Raw genomic sequence first — 25137 nt, forward strand, 5'->3', positions numbered from 1 at the left:
TCCTTGATAATGAGTCTGCCACAATGTTTTCTCGTCCTGATATGGCGATAACTTGGATATTATGTGCAGATAGTATGTATGACCATCTTAAAAGTTTAGGTTTGAGAGTAGTGGACCTATGGAGATGCGACAGAGGAGAGTGGTCGCTGTAGACGTAGATCGTGTCTTGTCCATCAACATAAATCTCGTATCTCTGGATGGTAGCTACGATGGCGAATAGTTCTTTCTCCACAGTGGGCCAATTTAGTTGGGAACCCATAAATCGTCCACTGGAATAAGAGACTGGTAACAGATCAGCTAGTGGGGGCAGGTTTCCTGTTATGGCTGTTATTGGAGCAGGATTCTGTAATAGAATGCCCCCATATCCAAGATCACTAGCGTCTGTTTGGAGAGAATGGTTAGGTGGTGGCATTAATATAGGAGATGACAAGTAAGTTTTTAGCTGGTTAAATATTTGATCATGTTGCTGGCTCCAAGAAAAATTTACTTTTGAAGATGTTAAAGCAAATAGTGGTCCTGTGAATGGTGAGAAATTTGGACTGAACTTAGAGTAATATCCTACCATACCTAGAAATCTTTTTAATTCCTGTTTGGTAGTTGGAACAAGATAAGAAGTTATGGCACTAATATTTGCATCATGGGGTAATACTTTACCACTGCCAACTCGATGACCAAGGTAAGATACCTGACCTTTGCAAAAATTACTTTTTGCTAAGTTGATCGTTAATCCATGTTGTTTCAACCTTGAGAAAACTTCTTTTATCTTTTGAATATGGTTTACCCAGGTGTCAGAGGCAATAATGATGTGATCTAAATATACAAATACTTTTTCCAAGTCCTGTAAAATTAAAGACATTACTCTTTGGAAGGTGGCAGGTGCGTTGGCTAATCCGAATGGCATTACATTATAACTAAATAATCCAAATGGAGTGATAAATGAAGAAATTTCCTTTGCCGTTTCTGTTAATTTAATTTGGTAATAACCCTTCAGCAAATCTATTTGGGTTAAGTAGGTTGAATTACTTACTTGGTCAATGATATCTTGTATTCTTGGTAGAGGATACGAATCTTTAATTGTTAAATTATTAATTTTCCTGTAATCGGTACAAAGACGAAATTTACCATTTTTCTTTCCTACTAGGAGACATGGGGAAGCCCATGGTGACGCACTGGGTTCTGCCAATCCTTCTCTTATCAAGTAGTTCACTTCTTCTTTCATGATACCCAATTTCTTCTGTGATGTTCGATAGAAAGCTTGTTTAATGGGTGCAGCACCTGGTTGTAGTTTGATGTCATGATCTAGCATGGTGCATCTACCTGGTTTATCTGAAGTTATACTAGGAAATTCATGGAATAAAGCTACTACAGATTTACATTTTGATGCATATAAGGGTTGTAGATAGTCTGATAAGTTTTCCAAGATCTTAGAGTTTTGAGAATCCTGCCAAGATGCAGTTATTGGATCATCTGTAAATTGATCCATAGGACAATCTATGTATGGTATGGAACTAGTAATCATTACCGTTTTACTTTCAGCTGTTGAGGGAGACAAATAGGCCTTTAAGAGGTTTATGTGGACTAATTGAGTAGACTTACGCTTATCTGGAGTTGCGATTATATAGTTGGTTGGCGAGATACGTTGAGTGATGGTATAAGGTCCCTGGTATTTCTCTCGTAGGGGAGAGCCTGCAATCGGATGGTATAGCAGCACTGCATCTCTTACTTTGAAACTTCTGGTTTTAGCCTTTTTATCATAGTTAATCTTCATCTTCTCTTGAGCTGTTATCAAGTTAGTTTTGGCAATGGAGTGAAGATCTGAAAGTTTCCTGTTGAGTTCCGAAATATATTGGGAAAGAGGTACCTCATTATCTCCCAACTTCAGGATGCGTTCTTTGACTGAACTGAGGATAGTTCGTGGCCGTCGACCGAAGAGTAGTTCAAAAGGTGACATACCAGTAGACTGGTTTCGAACTCCTCGTATGATGTACATGATCAGTTCCAAATCGCAATCCCACTCGTTACCTGAACTATGGATGTATTTCCGGAGAAGATTTTTAATGGTCTGGTGAGTGCGTTCTAATGCTCCATTGGTCTGTGGATGGTAAGCTGAGGATGAGACTTGGGTTATATGGTAATCTTTCATAGCTGTTTTAAAAGCATGACTCATGAAATTGGTTCCTTGATCACATTGTAGTTCAGTTGGAAATCCTACAACAGTAAATATGGACACTAGTGACTTTAGGATGTTCTTGGCTGAAATGTTTCTTAAAGGTACTGCAAATGGATAACGGGTAGTTGGGCATAAGGCCGTAAGCAAGTATTCATTTCCCCTTTTTGTCTTAGGCAAAGGGCCTACACAGTCTACTATGATCTTACTGAAAGGTTCTTTAGGCACAAGTATAGGTTTTAATGGTGCAACTGGTACTTTCACATTAGGACTACTTACTTTTTGACATGTTGTACATGTTTTTACGTACTCTTTAATGTCATTCTTCATGTTTGGCCAATAAAAGTCTTGACTGATGCGTTCATATGTTTTAGTGATACCAAGATGAGAGTCAGCAGAGTGAGACAATTCTAGGATCAGAGGTCTTATATCCTTAGGAACAACTACCTGGAATAGATCCTTCCATGTTTCTAGATGACTGTTCTTGCTGGACCTGAATTTTCTCATTAGTACATCATTATTAATATAAAAATAAGAACACTTGTTGGTATCCTTTGGTTTCACTTGGTTGAAACACTGCTGTAGAGTGACATCTTTCCTTTGTTGATAGCTAAAGGAATCAGGCTGGATCTTATATGTACTCATCAACTCGTTGAAATCCATAGGTTCAGAGACTGGCAACGGGTTTGATGATGATTCAGTAGGGGTGTCCTTTTTACTGCTTCGTGTCACTGCTAAGCATTCCTCCTGTACAACATTACCTGGAGATACTGCTATTAAGTTTGTTAAGACAACAGAGTTAGCTATGTCATTACCCAGGATTACATCTACATTCTTGCATGGTAACAGTTCTGGATTTACAGCTACTTCAGTAGTTCCAGAGAAATAAGGACAATGAAGGTTTACATTAATGAGAGGCAACATAGACTTACTGGTTAAGTCATTAACTGCAACATACCTGTGAGTTTCACCTTTAGGTCGTATTACTTTAGGAGAGACGATCGTTTGAGAGGATCCAGTGTCTCTGAGTATGGTTACAGGTTTACCATTTATTTTGCCTGAGCAAGTGAAGGGTGCAAACGCTTGGGACTCGTGTGATGCACAATGGAAGGTCTTTTTCTTCTCCACCTTAGGTTTTGGTTCCTGTTTGGGCAGATTCATTTGCTTAGGAGAGAATTGAGGGAGATTAGGTTTTCTCTTTAAGTATGAAGCTGCACAATGTGGATCAGGACATTCTGAAATATGATGTCCTTCTTGTTTGCAGTATGTACAAGTTTCCTTAGGTCTAGTTTCTCTATATGGGGTTTTACCTACTTTATGAATAAGAGCATAGTCATCTGCCTTTAAAGCGGCTTTCTTAGGGTCAGATTCATTCTGCTCTCTTAGATAAACATTAATGCTACCTGGTATTTTCCTTAAGAACTCCTCCATTACTATTAAATCTTTCAACTGCTCAAAAGTTTTGACATCTACTTTGTCTACCCACTTCTGAAACTGTTTAATCTTTCCATTCATAAATTCTAAAAAGGTTTGCTGAACTTGCTTCTGACTATTACGAAATATTTGCCTATAACCTTCCGCAGTAATAGAATAAGCATCAAGGATTGCCTTTTTAATTATGAAATAATCATGTTCCTCTAACATAGTGGCACATACAGATAATGCTTTACCTTTAAATGAGTTCCGGATGATCAAATACCATTTGTCCTGAGGCCAATTGAGATTCTTGGCTGTGTCTTCGAACACAGAAAAGTAGTTATCAGGTTCCCGTTCTTCAAATGTGGGAAGCAATTTCTGCACCTTGCCCACATCAAAGGGTTCGGGAATTAGCTTACCTTCTTCCTTTTCTTTCAGTCTTATAAATGCCAGATCCCGTTCTGTTACTGTGGCCGCTTCTCTCTCAATCTGCAGCCTAACACGGAGAGCTTTGTTTTTCTGTTAACTTTCTTTTTCTTGTTGCTCCAAAGCAGTTGCAGCAGCTTCCACAGCAGTTTCCACCTTGATACGTTCTAGGGAAGCAGCGGCAGCAGCCGTCCGCTCAGCAGCAGCGGCGTTCCTCTCTTCTAACTCAGCGGCGGCAGCTGCGGCTCGTTCAGCAGCAGCGGCTCTTTCTCGTTCTGTGGCAGCTTTCTCTCGTTCTACCAGAGTTGCGGCAGTTGCGGCTCTTTCAGCAGCAGCGGCTTTCCTTTCTTCTACCTCAGCGGCGGCAGTTGCGGCTCGTTCAGCAGCAACGGCTTTCCTTTCTTCTACCTCAGCGGCGGCAGTTGCCGCTGCAGTTGCGGCTTGCATCTTCATCTTTTCCAACTCCAGCTGTAGACTTAGTTTATCCAAGTCACCATTTGGATTGGTAACGGTTAGAGCTCGAACGTCAGCCAATTCTTCTTCTGGAACAATATCTTCATCTACAAGGAAGTTCAAAATATGACTGAGAATTACACATTTTACGGCAGTTGCGGGAACCTGTACATCATAATGGCGAGCTAGATTCTTTAGGTCAGTTTTTGTGGCAACTGTGAGAGATTCCACATGATCCCGTGGTGATACAATAAAATGTTGCAAGTTGAAAGGCATTTTGAATGTCGCCCGTGGTGCAAGATAAGTACAAACTAAAACAAATATCCAAACTTTATAAGAATAAGTATCAGATCATACGATCGCAAAATAACAATCTTTCGATCACAGAAATACAAAATAGCTATCACAAAATTACAAGATCGAGAGATCACAAAACTACAAAATTATATGATTAAATCACATTACACAAAAATAGCTTAAATACAAAAATTGAGTCTCGCGAAACTTACGATAATACTATAAAACTTTTATTCACAGTTAACGACTGAACAATTTATTTTTTATACTCGAGATCTTGAGCACGCGGCTAACTACTTCATAATTACTCAAACGACACGCTTAACATCACAAACTTTTACAACAATTTTACCGAATCGGTAAACAAGGCTTTAAAACGCAAAGGTATTTTTTACTTTAAACATACCTAATTAGCACGTTCTAGTTTACATTTCCTTTTAATTTATACCAGCTTAATATGATAACTTTTCAATGTTACATTTTAATTTATATAAATACTATATTATTCTCGTTATGATAAAGTATCTAGTTAATAGTCAACACTTAGTTTAAAGTAATTGATTATCAGAATAATGCGCAAACTGGACAAAATACGTAGTATACGCTTTATAGATATAACAGGAGTAATTTAACACAAGTATTTAAATATTCATTTACCGACACGTAAATGTTATTTGTACACCAAAATAGTACTTTTAACACCAAACAATATATAAGTTAATTTCCTGACTAGAGATAACGATTAGAATTACGAAAATCTCCGAAATTGGAAATTGGCTAATTTCACTTAAGAAATTTATATAACAAAATAAATCACTTTATAATGAAATAGAGATGGAGGAAATTTCACTTATAATGAAACTTAATTTAATAAATCACATATAATGAAATTTGACTTATTTCCTAAATATCACTTTTGAATGGCGATTTTAAGAAATGGCAAAATCTTAGGGCTTCAGACTTTTTTTTTTGTGAGAAATCTCTGGGATACGAGATTTGAGTAGGCGAAACTTTAAAAGCTACCTACTGGGGGCATCTTCAATTAATAAGGGTGGTTTAGAAGCTGGACAATCAGCATACCTAAGTCTTAACTATATTAAGCGTGACTTGTTCCTCTTACAACCAAATGACTACCCAGACATATATTATACATAAATGTCTAATGAGAGGGAGACGAGACATCTACCTTACCTTGGAATTATTACTGTCGTCCTTAATCCTTGGTACGCCACAACACAACACTCGATACTGTTCATAATCACTGGAACTGTTCTTTCACGATTCAATCACTTGATATAAATTTGATGAATCATATCACACATCATATCCCGGACAGGCCCCCAACTATTATGTGACGAACCACTGTGCAAACAATTACCCCTTTACAATGGGCGGTAGTTCTCTTCACACAATAAAATAGAAGTCATATGGGTAGACTTCCAAATTCACTTGTTTCTTATTACGAGTGTATAAGATTGTTGATTATGATCAAATGTATCTTCTTAAAGCTGGTTGCAGACAATCGAAGCACCAATAGCAGGATAATTGGAGGACAGGAACAATAAACTATGTTATAAACAAAACGTTAATCTTACGTTAAACAAAATAATGAAAAAGCACTTCAAAACAACAATAATAAGCAATGCAAAGTGAATGGGTGAGTAAGGTAGATGAATCTCGTGGTGAGAACAATGTATTCTAACAAAACAATAAATTTGGGGTTACCTTATAACATGTAAGGTAAGAAAACAGGGATGATTTACAGCAGGAAGGTGAGTGTAAACAAAAGACAATGAGAAGAATGGAATGAAGATGGCGCTGAAATAAGGTGATGTATTCACAAAGAAAATGGAAAAATAAACTTTAGACAAATCAGATATGTTAGCATATGTACAACATATGGGGATATCAAAATATATATATATATATATATATATATATATATATATATATATATATATATATATACAGTATATATGTATATATATATGTATATACATATATATATATATATATATATATATATATATATATATATATATATATATATATATATATATATATATATATATATATATATATATATATATATATATATATATATATATATATATATATATATATGTGTATATATATATATATATATATATATATATATATATATATATATATATATATATATATATATATATATATATATATACACAGTGATGCCTTAGGATACGAAAGTAATCCATTCAGGATGCGGTTTCGTATCCTGAGTCGCGTTTTACATGTAAATAGCCTAATCCGTTCCAAGCCTTACAAAAAGGTACCTTTTCTTTCATAAACACGCTAAACTGTAGTAATAAACAGGCAATGCAGCCATTTCTATCATTCAATAATTAACCCAACCGTTAAAAACAGCCTAATCCATTCCAGAAACCACTATGAGATTATTCAATAATGTAGTTATAGCCAAGTTATCCCCCCCAAGCCCAAAGAAAACGGTCTTTTCTTTACTACTGTATAAAAGTACGGTACTGTATGTAAAGCATTTAGATCAGTGAAGGTGTATTGTTACCTGTACGTACACCTAAATTAAGGATAATCTGTTCCAAGCCTTACAAAAAGTCACCTTTTCTTTCATAAACACGCTAAACTGTAGTAATAAACATGCAATGCAGCCATTTCTATCATTCAATAATTAACCCAACCGTTAAAAACAGCCTAATCCATTCCAGAAACCACTATGAGATTATTCAATAATGTAGTTATAGCCAAGTTATCCCCCCCAAGCCCAAAGAAAACGGTCCGTTTTCTTTACTACTGTATAAAAGTTACGGTACTGTATGTAAAGCATTTAGATCAGTGAAGGTGTATTGTTACCTGTATGTACACCTAAATTAAGGATTGATACCTGTACACTCTGAAAAAAAGGTTACAGTTAATTAGTGTAACAAAAAAGTTGAAACTTAACTTTTGATTGAGACGATGTCCGATAGCGAAGTCGCGTCAGAGGAGGATGGCATAAGGCAGAAAACGTAACAAGTGACAGACTACGTACAGTAATTTACACACTTAACACATTAACACTTAAACTTTACGAAATAGAAAAATGGCAGAAATAATTAACACTTAACATTACGTATGGAAAACTATAAAATGAAAGAAAAAACACTTAACAGTAACATAAAACTTAAAATTGAATTTTTTTTTTTTGCTTTTTTATAACTTTACGTTTTTCATATTTTCTAAATCTCTTCTACTTCTTCATCACTTTCTTTTTTCTGTTTCTTTTCTTTACTTTCACCTTCTAATTCTTCATCCCTTCCTCTTTTCTGTTTCTTTTCTTCACTTTAACCTTCGTCTTGGCCTACTAATACCGCTGGCCTCTTTAATAAGAAACTATCCATTGAAGCTTGTTTCTGCCTACTTTTCAACACATTTCTAAAATGCGTTAGGCAAACGTCATTGCAGTGTTGAAGCGCACGGTTGGTATAAACTTTTTCTGGATGTTCCTTTTCGACGTAGTCTGCCATTTTATGGAAACATGCAAGAATTTCCTTGATGTCTGCCGTTTTCAAAGGTGTAACATCCTCCTCATCACCGCTAGAGAACTGCTCGAACATCACTCATTTGCATTGTCTCCAACTCCTTCAGGTCGTCCGTCGTCAACTCCTCGTGGTGCTCCTCGATAAGTTCATCTATATCCTCCGCGCTAACTTCCAGCCCCATGGACGTACCAAGATGTACGATGTCAGCCACCTCAGACTGCTGAATTGGTTCAGGATCGTCAACGATCTCGCCTTCACCTCCAGGCTTCCCGAACCCCTCGAAGTCTCGTGCAGAGACAGCATCAGGCCACAGCTTCCTCCAAGATGAGTTTAGGGTACGTCTCAAAACTTCCTGCCAAGCGAGATTGATGAGTTTGAGGCATATCACGATGTTAAAGTGATCTTTCCAAAATTCACGCAGAGTGAGGTTTGTACTCTCTGTGACTTGGAAACATCTCTGGAAGAGATGCTTCGTGTACAATTTTTTAAAATTTGAAATAACTTGCTGGTCCATGGGCTGGAGGAGAGGGGTGGTGTTTGGCGGTAGATATAGGACCTTTATGAAGGAATACTCGGCCAGAAGATATTCCTCGAGGCCAGGAGGGTGAGCTGGAGCATTGTCCAACACCAGCAGACATTTCATAGGGAGGCGGTTTTCTTCCAAATATTTTCGGACAGTCGGACCGAAGCAGACATTCACCCAATCAATGAACAGTTGCCTCGTTACCCAGGCTTTTGCATTCGCCCTCCACATCACAGGAAGGTTCTCCTTGATGACTTTGTGGGCTTTGAAGGCTCGGGGATTTTCTGAAAGGTACACCAGCAGGGGCTTTATCTTGCAGTCCCCACTGGCGTTTGCACAAAAAGCAAGGGTAAGCCTGTCCTTCATAGGCTTATGTCCGGGTAGCCTCTTCTCCTCCGCCGTGATGAACGTCCGACGAGGCATTTTCTTCCAGAAAAGCCCAGTTTCGTCGCAATTGAAAACTTGCTGCGAACTGTAGCTTTCCTGCAGAGTCAACTCTTCAAACGTTTTAACAAAGGCTTCGGCGGCCTTCGTGTCCGAGCTGGCTGCCTCCCCATGCCGTACCACTGAATGGATGCCAGTCATTTTCTTGAACTTCTCGAACCACCCACGAGAAGCCTTGAACTCTGGGGGTTCCTACTGGGATGTTCCTTCTCCTGCCCCTTCTTCGGCCTGAGCACGCACGAGATCACCGAAAATGGCGGAGGCCTTCTGGCAAATTGTAGTCTCAGTGATGGTGTCTCCTGAGAACTCTTTGTCCTTGATCCACACAAGAAGCAGCCTCTCCATCTCGTCATGCACGTGGGTTCTCTTGTTGGAGAAAATAGTGACGCCCTTAGAAGGTGTCGCTGCTTTTATGGCCGCCTTCTGCTTCAGGATGGTGCCTATCGTAGATGGATTCCGGCCTTACTCCTTGGCGATCGCACTTAAACGCATGCCAGACTCGTACTTTTTAACGATTTCAAGTTTCGTCTCCATCGAGAGCATCGTCGTCTTCTTCTTTTCTTCGGCAACATTCTTGGGACCCATGGCTATAGTAATACGTAATATAATACACTACGTACGTTATATACAGTCTCTGTATAGTAAACACTAATACAGTACAGTGCACAGTAACGAATGTTTATTAACGATAACACGTGGCGTACGAATGTACTGTATATTAACACAAAGTCAAACAAGCGAAAGCACACAATGTCTGTTAACGATACCGCGGTCGGAACGAAAAGAGAGAGAGAGAGATGAACGCCCGTGCGTAGGCAAGCTGGTATAGTTGCCGACCAATAGGAAAACAGGATCTTATGGCGTCAGCTAGCGTCTGAGTAGGGAAATAACCAATGGGTGAGCGGGAGGCTGTAAGTGAGTCTACCCAAGTTCAAAGTCTGGCGGCGCGCGCTTTTTAAAATTACTCTCGGCGAAGAGTTGGGATTTCGTAAGGTTTTCGTATCCTGAAATTTTATTCGTATCCTGGGGCATAAAAATCTTCGAATCACTTTTCGTATCCTGAATTTTTCGTAAGCAGAAACTTTCGTATCCAGAGGTATCACTGTATATATATATATATATATATATATATATATATATATATATATATATATATATATGTATATATATATGTATATATATATATATATATATATATATATATATATATATATATATATATATATATATATATATATATATATATATATATATATATATATATATATATATATATATATATATATATATATATATATATATATATATATATATATATATATATATATATATATATATATATATATATATATATATATATATATATATATATATATACATATATATATATATATACATATATATATATATATATATATATATATATATATATATATATATATATATATATATATTATATATATATATATATATATATATATATATATATATATATATATATATATATATATATATATATATATATATATATATATATATATATATATATATATATATATATATATATATATATATATATATATATATATATATATATATATATATATATGTATATATATGTGTATATATATATATATATATATATATATATATATATATATATACATACATACATACATACAGGTAGTCCTCGCTTAACGACGGTAATTCGTTGCTGTGAGTCCGTCGGTAAGTGATTTGGTCGGTAAGCGAATCTCAAGATTGTAAAAATCTATGGTGGTAAAAACCCAGGTTTGGTCATTTCGTCATCATTCGGCAATATGGTCTCCTACTTTTTTCCTCTTTTATACATTAAAGCCTTATTTACTGTTTTGGTAGTACTGTATATTAAAGTCTTATTAAATGTTTTATTAATAAATTTCAAGATTTTAAAAACCTAGGCTAGATTACAGTACAGTAAAATATAGTAGGCCAAGCTATTTCATCTTCCTCATTTAGCAATACGTACAGTATTTTTTACTTTCTATTAGATATTTTTCCTTTTATTATACAGTATAGTACAGCATAACACCTGTAGAGTACAGTAGTGCAAAGTATTTATTGAATAGATAGATTACTGTACACTGTATGGATTATTTTTGCCAATAATTCAATGTTTTGAAAACTACCTGTAGGCTACAGTGTAGTTAGATTTTCAGGACTGTACTGGTACAATGGTATTTATTTATTTTTTTTCTCTTTTATATAGTACTGTACATACATATGTATACAGTACAGTACAGTATTTATCTATGAAATTCTTTACAGTATACGGTATTTAAAAAAATAGGTAAAACAAAGGAAATGCAACTGACAAAATATTGCTTTATTAACAAAATAACAGGACATGGCATGAAATTATACTTCTTTTATATACAAAAATATCCTGAAAATAAATATGTACATGTACAGTACTAAAAACATTCAAATTTTGAGGGTGCATCTTCATCTTCATCAGATGATTCAAACATGGCATCAATATCAGGGTCATCAACATCAGGGTCTTCGCTGTCGGACTCGTGAACAGCTGATGTTCCGGGTATGGGAGAAACTACGGTTCTGGTAGGGGGTGGGGATGATACTGGGGAAAGGCTATCAGTTGGAGTTGGTTGGAAGAAGCTTAAAATAGATGACTGCTTAGTTTGTCTTTTTTTCTCTTCATAAATTTCAAGGTAACACCTGAGTCCTTCGTTCATATATCTTTCAAATTTCGAGAAACGTTCAATATTGGGATCCATTTCCTCAAATAGCGCCAATGTTTCGTTCATTTTAGCGAAAGCTTGTGCCAATCGTTTAGCAGTGAACTTCTTTTCTTGTACAGTTTCTTCTATCTCTGCTGACTCCTCTATATGTTGCTGCTCTTGTAACTCCATTAATTCTTTATCAGTCAACTCTTTTTCAACAAAATTCACTTCACTGTTCAAATCCTCAGTTTCCACTTCTAACTGCAACTCTCGAGCAAGCTCAACAGTTTCGTTATTTATCCTTTCGATGTTTTCATCTTTATCGAACCCTTCAAAATTATTCACAAATCTTTTTAAACAGTTTTTCCATACACCTTTCATACATTTTTCACTCACTTCCTGCCAAGCTTTAGCGATGTTCTTGATGCAATCTAGAATATTATAGTTTTTCCAAAAATCACGAAGAGTTATTTCCGCACTCTCTGTTTTTTCTACTGCCTTCGCAAATGTGTGGCGTAAATAATATGCCTTAAAAGTTGCTATGACGCCTTGGTCCATCGGTTGCAAAATTGCAGTCGTGTTCTTTGGAAAATACATCACTTTTACATCAGTATGCAAATCATCAAGAGGGGGGGGGGGGTGGCCTGGGCAATTATCAAGGAGAAGCAGAATCTTAAAAGGAATATTTTTTTCAAGGCAATATTCCCTGGTTGCTGGTACAAAGCAGTTCAAAAACCAGTCCTCGAACAAAGCTTGTGTCATCCATGCTTTTGACCGAGAACGATAGAACACTGGCAGCGCGTGTTTATTCACAGTTTTTAAAGCCCTTGGATTCTCAGAGCGATAAATAAAAAAAGGTTTTAATTTATGCCCTGCAACATTTCCGCCTAAAAGCAACGTCACCCGATCCTTAAAAGCTTTATACCCGGGCATAGCTGCAGCCTCTTTATGTAAATATGTCCTTTCTGGCATTTTTTTTCCAATACAAGCCAGTTTCGTCTGCGTTAAAAATTTGTTCAGGTCGATAGCCTCCCTCTTCAATAACCTTGTCCAAAACATCAAGATATTCTTCTGCCGCCTCCGTATCATCACTAGCTGCTTCACCATAAATATGACGATTATGCAAATTAAATCGCCTACGAAACTGCTGGAACCAACCTTTGCTTGCAGTGAACGTTTCTGTACAACCTTCTCCCTCACGTAACTTCAGCTTGTTGAAGATGCTGAGCGCCTTTGTTTGAATGAGAATAAGGCTAACAGGGGTTTTCTTGCTTATTTTGTCATTTATCCAAAGGGTCAACAATTTCTCCATTTCAGGTATCACGCCTTTTCGCTGCCTTGTAATTGAAGTATTGCATCCTGTAGTATTAACTGCAGTCTCCTTCACACGTGCTTTGTCTTTGAGGATGGTGGAGATCGTGGAATGCGCTAAGTTCATGCTGCTCGCGATCGCTTGAAATTTCATTCCGCCTTCATAATAATTAATAATCTTGAGCTTCGTGTCCAAATCGATGGATTTTAGCTGCTTCTTGGCCGATGATCCCTTAGGAGTAGAACTTTTCCTTTTATCAGCCATTTTAGGTACAGTACACTGGTACAGTATATACTGTGATGAGTTGGAAAGCATGAGTGCATGAGTAACCGGTAAGATACGCGGGAACAAACTGAGATGGAGATAGAGTGGCTGCGTTGCCAGTTGACTCAGCCAACTATTCGTACGTATGTGACGTCATACAGCTACGCTCACAACGGCGCTGCCACTGCACCGCGGTAATTTCGAAATTTTAAGGGGACCGTCCACCATGGGGTATTGACATAACAACTTTCAGAATTCAAAAATCATTTTATTGCTTCTATGTACGCGTAAACATGTCGTACATGCTCCCCAGAAGTTTCAGCCAATTATTTTTACAAATAACGAAGATATAGTGGTTTTTAAATGATGACGTCATCCTTACTGTGTCGTCTGTATGACTGAGTTTGACAAAATCGTCTTTGTGTGTTAATTTTGCATATCTATAGCGATTTTTCACTTATGTTTCAAGCTATCGTACGTCTGGCAGAAATGGAAGGCATTGGTAGAGTGTAGTTGAATGAAACTTACTCCTACAATAACAGAAGCCAAAGTTTCCAAAGATGTATAGATGTTATAATGCATGCGTTTGTTTACTTGAAGTTCTTATGCACATTGTGTTTCCACAACGTCCTCAGGAACTTTATAGCAAGGCCAATGTTACCTAAGGTTATAGAAAGAACAGTCAATCATTTTTCCAAACAATGAAGATATAGCGGTCTTTAAATGATGACGTTATCCTTATGGCGTTGTCTGTATGACTGTGTTTGACAGATGCGTTTTTCTCTCTCTCTCTCTCTCTCTCTCTCTCTCTCTCTCTCTCTCTCTCTCTCTCTCTCTCTCTCTCTCTCTCTAAGGTTATCAAAAGAACAAATAGTCAATCATTTTTCCAAACAATGAAGATATAGCGGTCTTTAAATGATGACGTTAGCCTTATGGCGTCGTCTGTATGACTGTGTTTGACAGATGCGTAGTTCTCTCTCTCTCTCTCTCTCTCTCTCTCTCTCTCTCTCTCTCTCTCTCTCTCTCTCTCTCTCTCTCTCTCTCTCTTTCTCTCTCTCTCATTATTTACCACTGCCATTTATACAAATACTATAATTCTCTCTCTCTCTCTCTCTCTCTCTCTCTCTCTCTCTCTCTCTCTCTCTCTCTCTCTCTCTCTCATGTTTCGAAATCTCGTACTTCGACAGAATTGTTCGGTTGATAAAGTAGTTTTTATGGCATAAGTTTCAATACAATTGGTATTATAGTAGTCAGGAAAAATGTACCTAAATTTTTTTCTTAAATCATGATTTTTGCTAATAAATACAAAAGTTTTTGATCAAATGACTTGAAATTTTTATATGATGAAGGTATTATATATGTCTAAAACATATTTAGAAATTGTGTAATTTGGATCATTAGAAAAAAAAATGGCGGACGGTCCCCTTAAAGTCCGTCGGAAAGTCCGTCGTTGTTGCGAGTTGTCGTTAACCGCATACGTCGTTAAGCGAGGACCACCTGTATATATATATATATATATATATATATATATATATATATATATATATATATATATATATATATATATATATATATATATATGCTGTATATATATTGTATATGAAAATATTCTTAATATTTATGTATATATGTGTAAAGAAATGTGATAGGTTTCCTTTTCAGTGTTTATGCTGTGTGTGTGATACATATACGACAACAACACTTGCGTACATTAGCACCGGAACAAGGTCAGCACAGTTCCACTTCGTGGGGATCACCTCTCCCTCTCTGGTCCATCGGTCTTCCCGTCGGCATATAATCGTTAACTCGGCAGCCGCAGGGGAATCATCATCACCTGGACCCTTTTCATTCAACTATTGTCTTCACCTTTTTCTACGGGAAACATGTATTAGTGAGCGAAGGGAATGTGGTCTCTCAGAGATTGACTACGATTTTTCTCTTCACAAGGTCGTTCACCTTTCAACAACAGTGTACTATTGGGAAGAGCTCCTTTCCCGTTCGCAGGTTAGGTTGCGCTTCCGATTGTTTTTCTCAATTATTTTTTGTGAAATTAGAATTGTAATTCTAACTTTTCCGTTTTTCTCCGTGGGGAACATTTTCCTTCGGAGGATCAGTGATTCTCACTATTAGTGAATATTCATAGCTGATTTAAATAATTGTAATTCTGTTTTTACTACAGTTACTCCGCTCCTCCCTTCTCCCGTGGATGTCGACTAGGGAAGGAATGGCGCAATAGTTATTTTTATGTTGTTCCCTCGGGGTTCCTCTTCGGAGTTCCTCCCTAGGGAATTTTTTTTTTAGATAATTAATTTTATTTTTTCCCAGTTAACTATGCAGTTTTCTTCGTTTAACTAAATGTACCGACGAAGCAGAGCTGTTCTGTTCATGCCTGGTGAATCTGCTGTTACTGCCATCACTCAGAGGACGTCGTCATGGGCGTCATCCATTCTCTTAGAAGTACTCCCGTGACAACATAACCAGCACTTCAGATCATCTTAGAACGCTAACCAGGAGGTTCGCCTCCAGGGGTTGGAAAACTTCCTTTCCTAGTTAAAGTTTCCTCCCCAGGTGTGAGGTTGTTTCTCCCTTCCGAGAGAGAACTTTGCACATCTTAATAATTCATCGTCTCCGACTACTGTTGCTGCCTTCGCCCAGACTGCTCCCCCCCCCTTGCTGAGTCTTTCTTCCTTCAGGGGCAGAGCACGGTCTTGGCAAGTCTCTTCTACGAAGTGTTTACCTCTCTCGTTCGCGAGGGAGGCCACTCATAGAGACTCCTCTTCGGAGGATCACTAATGTTGAATGTCAGCTTGCTGATCCACCGTCCCTAATGGGCGTCATCAAGTCTCTTCTATAAAGTGTTCACCTCTTTCTTCTATGAAGTGTTCACCTCTCTCGTTCGCGAGGGAGGCCACTCATAGAGACTCCTCTTTGGAGGATCGCTACTGTTGAAGGTCAGCTTGCTGATCCACCGCCCCCCACAGACGTCATCAAGTCTCTTCTACGAAGTGTTCACCTCTCTTGTTCGCGAGAGAGGCCATTCATAGAGACTCCTCTTCGGATGATCACTCTGCTCATCAGTTCCTGATCATCTTACTAGCAGGCCTACCAGCGCAACCTTGCGCTGCAACTTAGTCCATGGACTTTGGTCCTGGACTCCTCATAAGGCCAGCTTGCTGGTCCACCGGCCCTCATGGGCTTCATCAGTTCCTGATCATCTTACCAGCAGACCTACCAGCGCAACCTTGTGCTGCAACTTAGTCCGTGGACTTTGGTCCTGGACTCTTCTATGGACCTTTCACGGTTGCCATCAGTGGATGTTCGCCCTTCCAAAGGGCACATCCCAGTTCCTGATCGTCCTACCAGCTGACCTGCCGATCTACCAACGCAACCTTATGCCGCTGTTAGTCCTTGGATTTCGGTCCTGGACTCTTCCGTGGACCTTTTACGGTCTCCATCATGGATGTTTGCCCTTCCAAAGGGCTCATCCCAGTTCCTGATCGTCCTGCCAGCTGACCTACCGATATACCAACGCAACCTTACGCCGCTGTTAGTCCTTGGACTTTAGTCCTGGACTCTTCCGTGGACCTTTTACAGTCTCCATCATGGATGTTTGCCCTTCCAAAGGGCTCATCCCAGTCATCCTGCCAGCTGACCTGCCGACCTACTAGTGCTACCTTATGCTACAGTTAGTCCTTGGACTTCGGTCCTCGAATCTTCTGAGGATCACCAGCTCCCTCCTGGCAGCTTTATCATGCGCGCGCGGCAACGATCTTCCGTGCGCGCGTGCCGACAGTCTTCCTCAATCACATGCGCCGACGGTCTTCCGCACGCGGGCGCTGATGGTCTCCCGCGCCAAATGGTCTTCTGCACCCGTGCGCCAGCAGTCTCCACGTAGTACTCTCACGCACGCGCCAATGCACCCGCCCTTGCGCAACCAGTCACACGCTTTGGCGCATTCTAGGGAGACTGCACAAAACTACACAATGCCATACTGCACGCCAGCGCTCTTCCACACTTTCCAGCGCCTCCTACGCAGTTGGGGTCTCAGATCCATTGTGCCAGCTCTTGCCAAAGAGCCAGTGCTCGCAGATCCAATGCGCCATCTCTTGCCTAAGAGCCAGCGCTTGCCTGCTCTCCAGGCAGAAATTAAGCACCAGCCTCATCCTGTGTGCCATCGCTCCAGTACTCTCCTGCACACGCGCAATAGGCAGAAAAAAGGAATAAAACTTTTGGACAGGTCACCATTGCCCCATTCCTCCCTGCAAACATAACATTGCCACTGGGAAAAGAGGAAAGAGGCTTTACAGAAGGATTCAGGATCCTGAAGATTCCATCTTACAAGGGGAATCCTTGGTCCCTGACTCTTTTGAAGTTTCTCTTTTTCCTTGATAGACCACCGTCAGCAAACAGAAAGCATCAACAGTCTGATCTCTAGATCACTGTTTGCTGATGGCTGGTTCACGGTTTACTGATCGCTAGGTCGCTGATCACCAGATCGCCAATTGCTAGCTCAACGCTGATCTTTGACCTCTAGTCCCTCCAATGACTAACGATCACCGATTGCTAGCGTTCCAATCACGGATTGCTAGTCAATAACCAGTCATCAGCTTGCTGATCACTAGATCACCGATGGGCAGCTCATTTTTCTTCGACCATTGAACTTAGCTCGCTGATCTCTGACCAGCCCATCTTCAGCTTGCTGATCTCTGACCAATCAGGGGGGACCATAATCAGCTTGCTGATCTCTAGCTCACCATCGGCTCACAGACCGCCGATTCACCAATCATCGGCAATTCGCCTGCAGTTCGTGACTCAAACTTACTAGTCAACCTCTACCCGTAGTTCCATAGATCAGAAGGTATACAACATACTTATCGCTACTGACCGTTCGCCATCACACTAAAGGGATCGGCAAACGTTCGACAACCGTCTTCAAGGGCTTGTCGACAGGGAACTACTTGCGAGTACTCTCCAACTGCACAGTAACCACGATACCCAAATGTTAACCATTGATTAACATTCGCCAGAGTGATTCTATTCTAAGAAATAGCATTAATCCCATTAGGGCACATAGTAAGGCTAAGCGTTGTCTTCCTTCTGTTAGTTAAAGGAATTCTCAGGGAAGAATTCTTACACTGGGTATCTCGTCTGAGTCAAGACTCCAGAGTCGACAATCTTCCATGCAAAAGGATCCGCAAGAAGCTGTCCCTTTGGGTCGATGTCCACACCATGTTGGAATTCGAACAAGGGCTAAGACCTCAGGTCTTCATTTGCACACTGGACCTAAAGGACACTTACTTCCAGGCCCAAACCATCCATCTAGGAAGGTTGGAAGATTCAGGCTAGACAAACAAGAAACACCAGTTCAAGGCACTGTGCTTCGGTCTTTCCACTACACCCATCCTGGTCTCACAGGATCGGCTTGTGTCTCCTCCGTTTCTGGACGACTGACTGACCTTAGCAGATTCAGTGGCAACCTTGCATTAGCACCGGAACTTATGAAGTCTTTTTCCCTAATTTCCTCCCAGAAGACTGGTGTATCTGGGAATGATTCTAGACACCAATCTCCACAAAACCTTCTCGAAAACGAGAACAACTCCCACTCCAAAGTGACTTGAGTCTGACTGGAATCAGGCCCTCGATCCCCCAAACATTCTGGCCCCCATGTGATCAGAAGTTTGGACGAATCTCAAGGGGTGGGTGTCAGTTGAGAATCTACAGAGCGGCATAACCTTCTCATCCTTCCCCACCCCTCGGACTTGATGTTGTGCTTAGCATACATACATATACCAAAGGCACTTCCCCCAATTTTGGGGGGTAGCCGACAACAACAAGAAACAAAAGAAAAAGGGGACCTCTACTCTCTACGTTCCTCCAGCCTAACCAGGGACTCAGCCGAGTTCAGCTGGTACTGCTAGGGTGCCACAGCCCAACCTCCCAGCAACAAAGAGATGTTGTGCTTAGAACACATCAAAAGAAGAGATGAGGGACCACAAGACCTCAGCCCTCTGGACAGAGTCCGAAAGTACCTTCACTTACATAAGAGATGAAGGCCAACTTTCCGGTCCTTCAGCAGCCTCATTGGTTCCTAACAGACCACTCAGTGATGTGATGGACGACAACACCACACACCAATTAGAGACTCACATCAGCAAGCAAGAAGGAACTTGCTCGTAGCCTCTTCCTATCTAACAGTATAAACACTAAGATGGGCCAAAGTCCTTTCGGTACCACTATCAGCCCGCTTCATTCCAGACTAGAAGAATGTGCTCAACGGCAATCTGTGCACAGCATCTCAGATAAGGTAAACCGAATGGACTTTGGATCGCCTTGTAGCCGACAAAGTCCTGACTTTACGGGGTCCTCCAACTAGGGATCTGTTCGCAACGCTCCTGAATCTCAGGCTGCCATTGCTCCACAGCCCTAGACTCCAAGGCTCTCTGGCAACAACGGTGGGTACAACAATGACATTTACGTCTCGTCCCTGTTTTATCTGGAGAAGGACACTCAAGAAGGCTAGAACATCGGTCAACCTCTCAAGGACTCTCCTAGCTCCGCTATGGCATTATGCAGAACGGTTTCCAAACCTTTTGCAGCTCCTGATAGTCTCCAAGAGAACCCTCTCCTCATCACAGAAAAGCCACTTCGACACCTACCACAAGCTATAGCTTTGCTATGATTGTACGCCTGGAGACTACCCAGTACTGTACCTCTTTTGCAAATAGGTTGTCTAGATATCGGAGGAATTCTTCAGCATCAGTCTACCAGGCAGTATAACGTCTTGTATGGTTGGTGTGTGGTTGGTGTCATGTGAAAGAGTCTCTCTCCACTCGATACCTCTATTCCAGCAATAGCGGAATCCTCAAGTATATACGAGAGGAAAAGACCCCCTATTCAGTTTCGACAGGTAAAGATGATCACTCAACCTTGATCCTTCACCTTCAAACTAAAAGAAAGGGACATCCTCTCATCGATAGACCTTTCCTAACTCATACATACTTGAACTTGCCTTTTTCCAGTTGGAATTGAGACCTTCCTCTCGTAACATGGTTCAAATTCTCCGATCCCTAAAGAGACCTCCTTATGTTCCACTTCACCAGGCAACAAATTTTCTCCTGATTTAAGAAGACAATGTTCCTACACACTCGGACAGCAACCGTACGAGTCAAGGAACTGCATGGTCTCTCTTTCGACATCGCCCATTATTGAGAAGGGCGAAAGACAATGTTCAGTTTTGTCCCTGAGTATGTCACCAGACACTGTCTCCAGAGGTGGTTGTTCCTACACAAGTCTCCACTCGGTAAGGGACGATCCAGATCATCCGTTACTGTACCCAGGGTAAGGTATGAGACTTTGCCTAAAGAAAACGGCAACAGCCCACCTGGGTCCCTTCTCTTGTCATCAGCACTGGGAGAGACTAGAGGAGGATAACCGAAACATCATCTCGACATGACGACTCACAGTGTCAGGGGCTCTATGCCCCTGGTCCTTGTTAGCAGATTACTCTGTGACGCAGGTTTTACAAGAAAGGATGTGAATGCTCCAGGTGACTTTCACAACCTTTCTCCTGCAAGACGTGACTCACAGTAGCTCTATACGATCTCTATCGGTCTGGTGGTGGCTGCACAACAGCTGGTTGTATACCTCAAACTCCTTATTGGACAAGTAGCAGAAGGTTGAGGGCACTGTTACCCGGTTTTAGTCTGCGTTAATGAAAAGATTTGACTGGCTCCTTGTGTACCTAGTATTAGGCTAATACTGTTGCATCCCCATACCCTGGCGAAGTGGTATTGAGAAAGTCTTGCTTACATCAGGTTTTTCCTACATAGACTCGGATTAACTCTACCTAGACAGTCACACTTCTGCATATCTCAACACACAGCTTGCGTAGGCCTCGGACCTTGCATAGCAAGGTTTTAGCGAGGGCAGGAACTCCTGATTTTTGAGTACTAACATACTCAGATAAGAAGCCCTCGGGCAAAGCCAAAAGCCAGATTGGCAGTGATGTCTGCCCTTCCTAATGGGTGAGTCACCCCTAATAAATAGTGTGGTTTGTATTTGAGTTACGGAACAAATGAAAAATTCGTAGATAATTTGTATTTTTCCTAACTACAAACCTTAGTTATTTATACAAACTTGCCCGCCAACCCTATCCCCCTTGAAAATCCTACCTCCAAGCAAAGTGACTAAATCACAGGTGTGTGAACGGGAATGGTAGCAAGCTACATCCCCCCTACCCCCGCTAACTAGCAGTGTGGGTAGTTAACTCTCGCTAAATTTTAGTGGCTTGTCATTTCAGCTCCGCTGAAAGTATAACCCCTAATAAATAGCTAAGGTTTGTATCCATCCATATACCAAAGGCATTTCCCCCAATTTTTGGGGGGTAGCCGACAACAACAAGAAACAAAACAAAAAAAAAGGGGACCTCTACTCTCTACGTTCCTCCAGCCTAACCAGGGACTCAGCCGAGTTCAGCTGGTACTGCTAGGGTGCCACAGCCCAACCTCCCACATTTCCACCACAGATGAAGCTTCATACTGCTGAGTCCCCTACTGCTGCTACCTCCACGGTCATCTAAGGCACCGGAGGAAGCAGCAGGGCCTACCGGAACTGCGTCACAATCGCTCGCCATTCATTCCTATTTCTAGCACGCTCTCTTGCCTCTCTCACATCTATCCTCCTATCACCCAGAGCTTTCTTCACACCATCCATCCACCCAAACCTTGGCCTTCCTCTTGTACTTCTCCCATCAACTCTTGCATTCATCACCTTCTTTAGCAGACAGCCATTTTCCATTCTCTCAACATGGCCAAACCACCTCAACACATTCATATCCACTCTAGCCGCTAACTCATTTCTTACACCCGTTCTCACCCTCACCACTTCGTTCCTAACCCTATCTACTCGAGATACACCAGCCATACTCCTCAGACACTTCATCTCAAACACATTCAATTTCTGTCTCTCCATCACTTTCATTCCCCACAACTCCGATCCATACATCACAGTTGGTACAATCACTTTCTCATATAGAACTCTCTTTACATTCATGCCCAACCCTCTATTTTTTACTACTCCCTTAACTGCCCCCAACACTTTGCAACCTTCATTCACTCTCTGACGTACATCTGCTTCCACTCCACCATTTGCTGCAACAACAGACCCCAAGTACTTAAACTGATCCACCTCCTCAAGTAACTCTCGATTCAACATGACATTCAACCTTGCACCACCTTCCCTTCTCGTACATCTCATAACCTTACTCTTACCCACATTTACTCTCAACTTCCTTCTCTCACACACCCTTCCAAATTCTGTCACTAGTCGGTCAAGCTTCTCTTCTGTGTCTGCTACCAGTAAGGAAAAATACAAATTATATACGAATTTGTCATATTAGCTAGTAATAATAAAAATGATAAAAATGTCAACATTTATATGCAATTGACCCTTGCCTAGGAACAACTTGAAAATTATTGTACAATCCTGGTCTGGTGGTTTCTAGACCACTATCAGATGTCAGGTTGTCACCTCCTCTGCCATAAGGAAAGTAATGTCATCAAAGTTGGCAAGATAGAAACCATAGACCAGGAGGTGATCTATACCAGAGTGATTGGCCTCAAAGTGAAACATCAAAAGTTAGGCGAGGTTTAAGGCTATGTCAAAATGTGTTATTACAACACCAAATTATGATTTTAAGCTAATTCATTATGGCTGTTACTGAATATGTAAAACAGGAAACTGTAGATGCATAATGTTTTTTTTGCTAGTAGGAATGAGTCCTCATGTTTGAACAGATTCAATATATATACTACAAGTCAAATGATGATGGTGAAGAAGAGGAGGATGGTGTGCAGAAGGGTTAATGCAGTTGTTATATTCCTTAAATAAGAAATAATATATCATGTGTGTTGTTAACAATTGTATTTTATTTTGTATTGATATGTAATTTCTATACACAAAATTCTATGCTACGCACAGAAATTAATATTGTATGTATAGTTGTTAAATGAATGAAGACAGTGCTACTATTTACTCATCATAAATAGTTTTATTTCCCCCTAAAGTCATGCCCCAGAAACCAGAATGATAGATTCATGGGGTGAAGTTTGATAGCTATAGCAATTAACACCAATTGGTGATAATCTTGGCTACCGTATTGAATTTAAAAAACTGTCAAGTAAGGCTAATCATTACCACCTGAAAGATTCCTGCTCTGCATGGTCTTAGAGTACAGTAAAGAGAAAATAATAATTCTTACCAGCCATTACTATGTTCTGCAGAAAAATGGGCTTGTATCCACAAAAAAACTGGGAATTGGTTGGGAAATCTTAAACTAGTTAACAACATTGTAGACTAGTGAAGTATGAGATGACTGAATTAATTATAATAATGCTTGTGGGTTTAGGTTGCACTTGCACTGTTCAGATAATTGAGACCAGATGGTGATTCTAGGGATATTTGAGACTGAATCAGGTTATAAACTGTAAAGTATATAATTGATGGATTTTTGAAGAAGCAAAGGGTTTGTGTGTTAGACATTTGTGGTCTTTGTATCCTTCCAAGTTAACAGGCATCATAGTAATTTTTTTTGTTTTGAATATGATTACAGTATTGTTAATATTTTTTTTTCTTTCAGGACCTTCTGTCATCTTCCAGCACCACTGTTGAAAGCCAGTATCTTATACGACATTGTTCACGATACATATATGATGAGCCTAATATAACACAGGCTAAATTTTCCCATGTTGTAGATATTGTTGGAACTTGCTGTGAACATCAACATGGGAAATCAATTGCTGATCCATCATTTCATCTGAAGTCAATGTATTACATAATATTGATAGCAACAAAAAGAAAGGTACAGTTCCCTCCCAGCTATTCACGAATCAACATTTACGAAATCTTAGATTCGCAAGATTTTCTATAGAGCAATTATCTACTAAATATTTAAGAAAATTTTACAGTGGAACCTCTACATACGATCTTAATTCGTTCCGAGACCTGCTTTGTATGTTAAAACAATCGTATGTTGGAGCAAATATTCCCATAAGAATACACTGTAATTTGTAAAATTCGTTCTACAGTCCAAAAACCTATGATAACTCCTTAATAAATTACTACACATTATTACAAATAACAATAATACCATTGCATTATGAAAGATAGATATAAAAAAGAAGAAATATAAAGAAATAATAAATAAAAAAGGGGTTTTTACTGTCACTTTACCTTAGAGACAGGCCAACGCAGGTGTAGAATTTGCTATGCAGGAGGAGACAGACGGTCAGCGAGGAGGTAGAGATGGTGACTGCATATCGTAACTTACTCTAACTTACACTATGTGAACTGTAACCTTATTTAGCTTATTTATTTTTCTTTTTAATTTTCATAATTTATATTTTTACATTTTTTTCTTTTTCATTTTTAATTTTCATCTCTTACATACGACGCTTCTATGTAATAAAAGAACACTAAGAGAGAGAGAGAGAGAGATGAAGATGATGTTTATTGTCGTGCATGCAATAAAACAAGCTGAGTAATTAGATCCTTAAAATAAATTTTAAAATGTTATAGTT

The 25137-nt window shown here is 39.6% G+C and overlaps 1 protein-coding gene across 4 annotated transcripts in view; it reads left to right on the forward strand.

The window, feature by feature from the left end:
* LOC137657816 (uncharacterized) overlaps window positions 1–25137 on the forward strand; it is a 514523-nt gene that overhangs the window by 72972 nt on the left and 416414 nt on the right. For all 4 annotated transcript variants that reach the window (XM_068392347.1, XM_068392350.1, XM_068392348.1 and 1 more), the window contains exon 3: window positions 24198–24419. In XM_068392347.1, coding sequence (XP_068248448.1) covers window positions 24198–24419 — 222 coding nt within the window. The remainder of the gene's footprint in view (window positions 1–24197; window positions 24420–25137) is intronic.

The sequence above is a fragment of the Palaemon carinicauda genome, chromosome 18 (genome assembly GCF_036898095.1).
Source record: "Palaemon carinicauda isolate YSFRI2023 chromosome 18, ASM3689809v2, whole genome shotgun sequence".
Taxonomy (NCBI): Eukaryota; Metazoa; Arthropoda; class Malacostraca; order Decapoda; family Palaemonidae; genus Palaemon; species Palaemon carinicauda.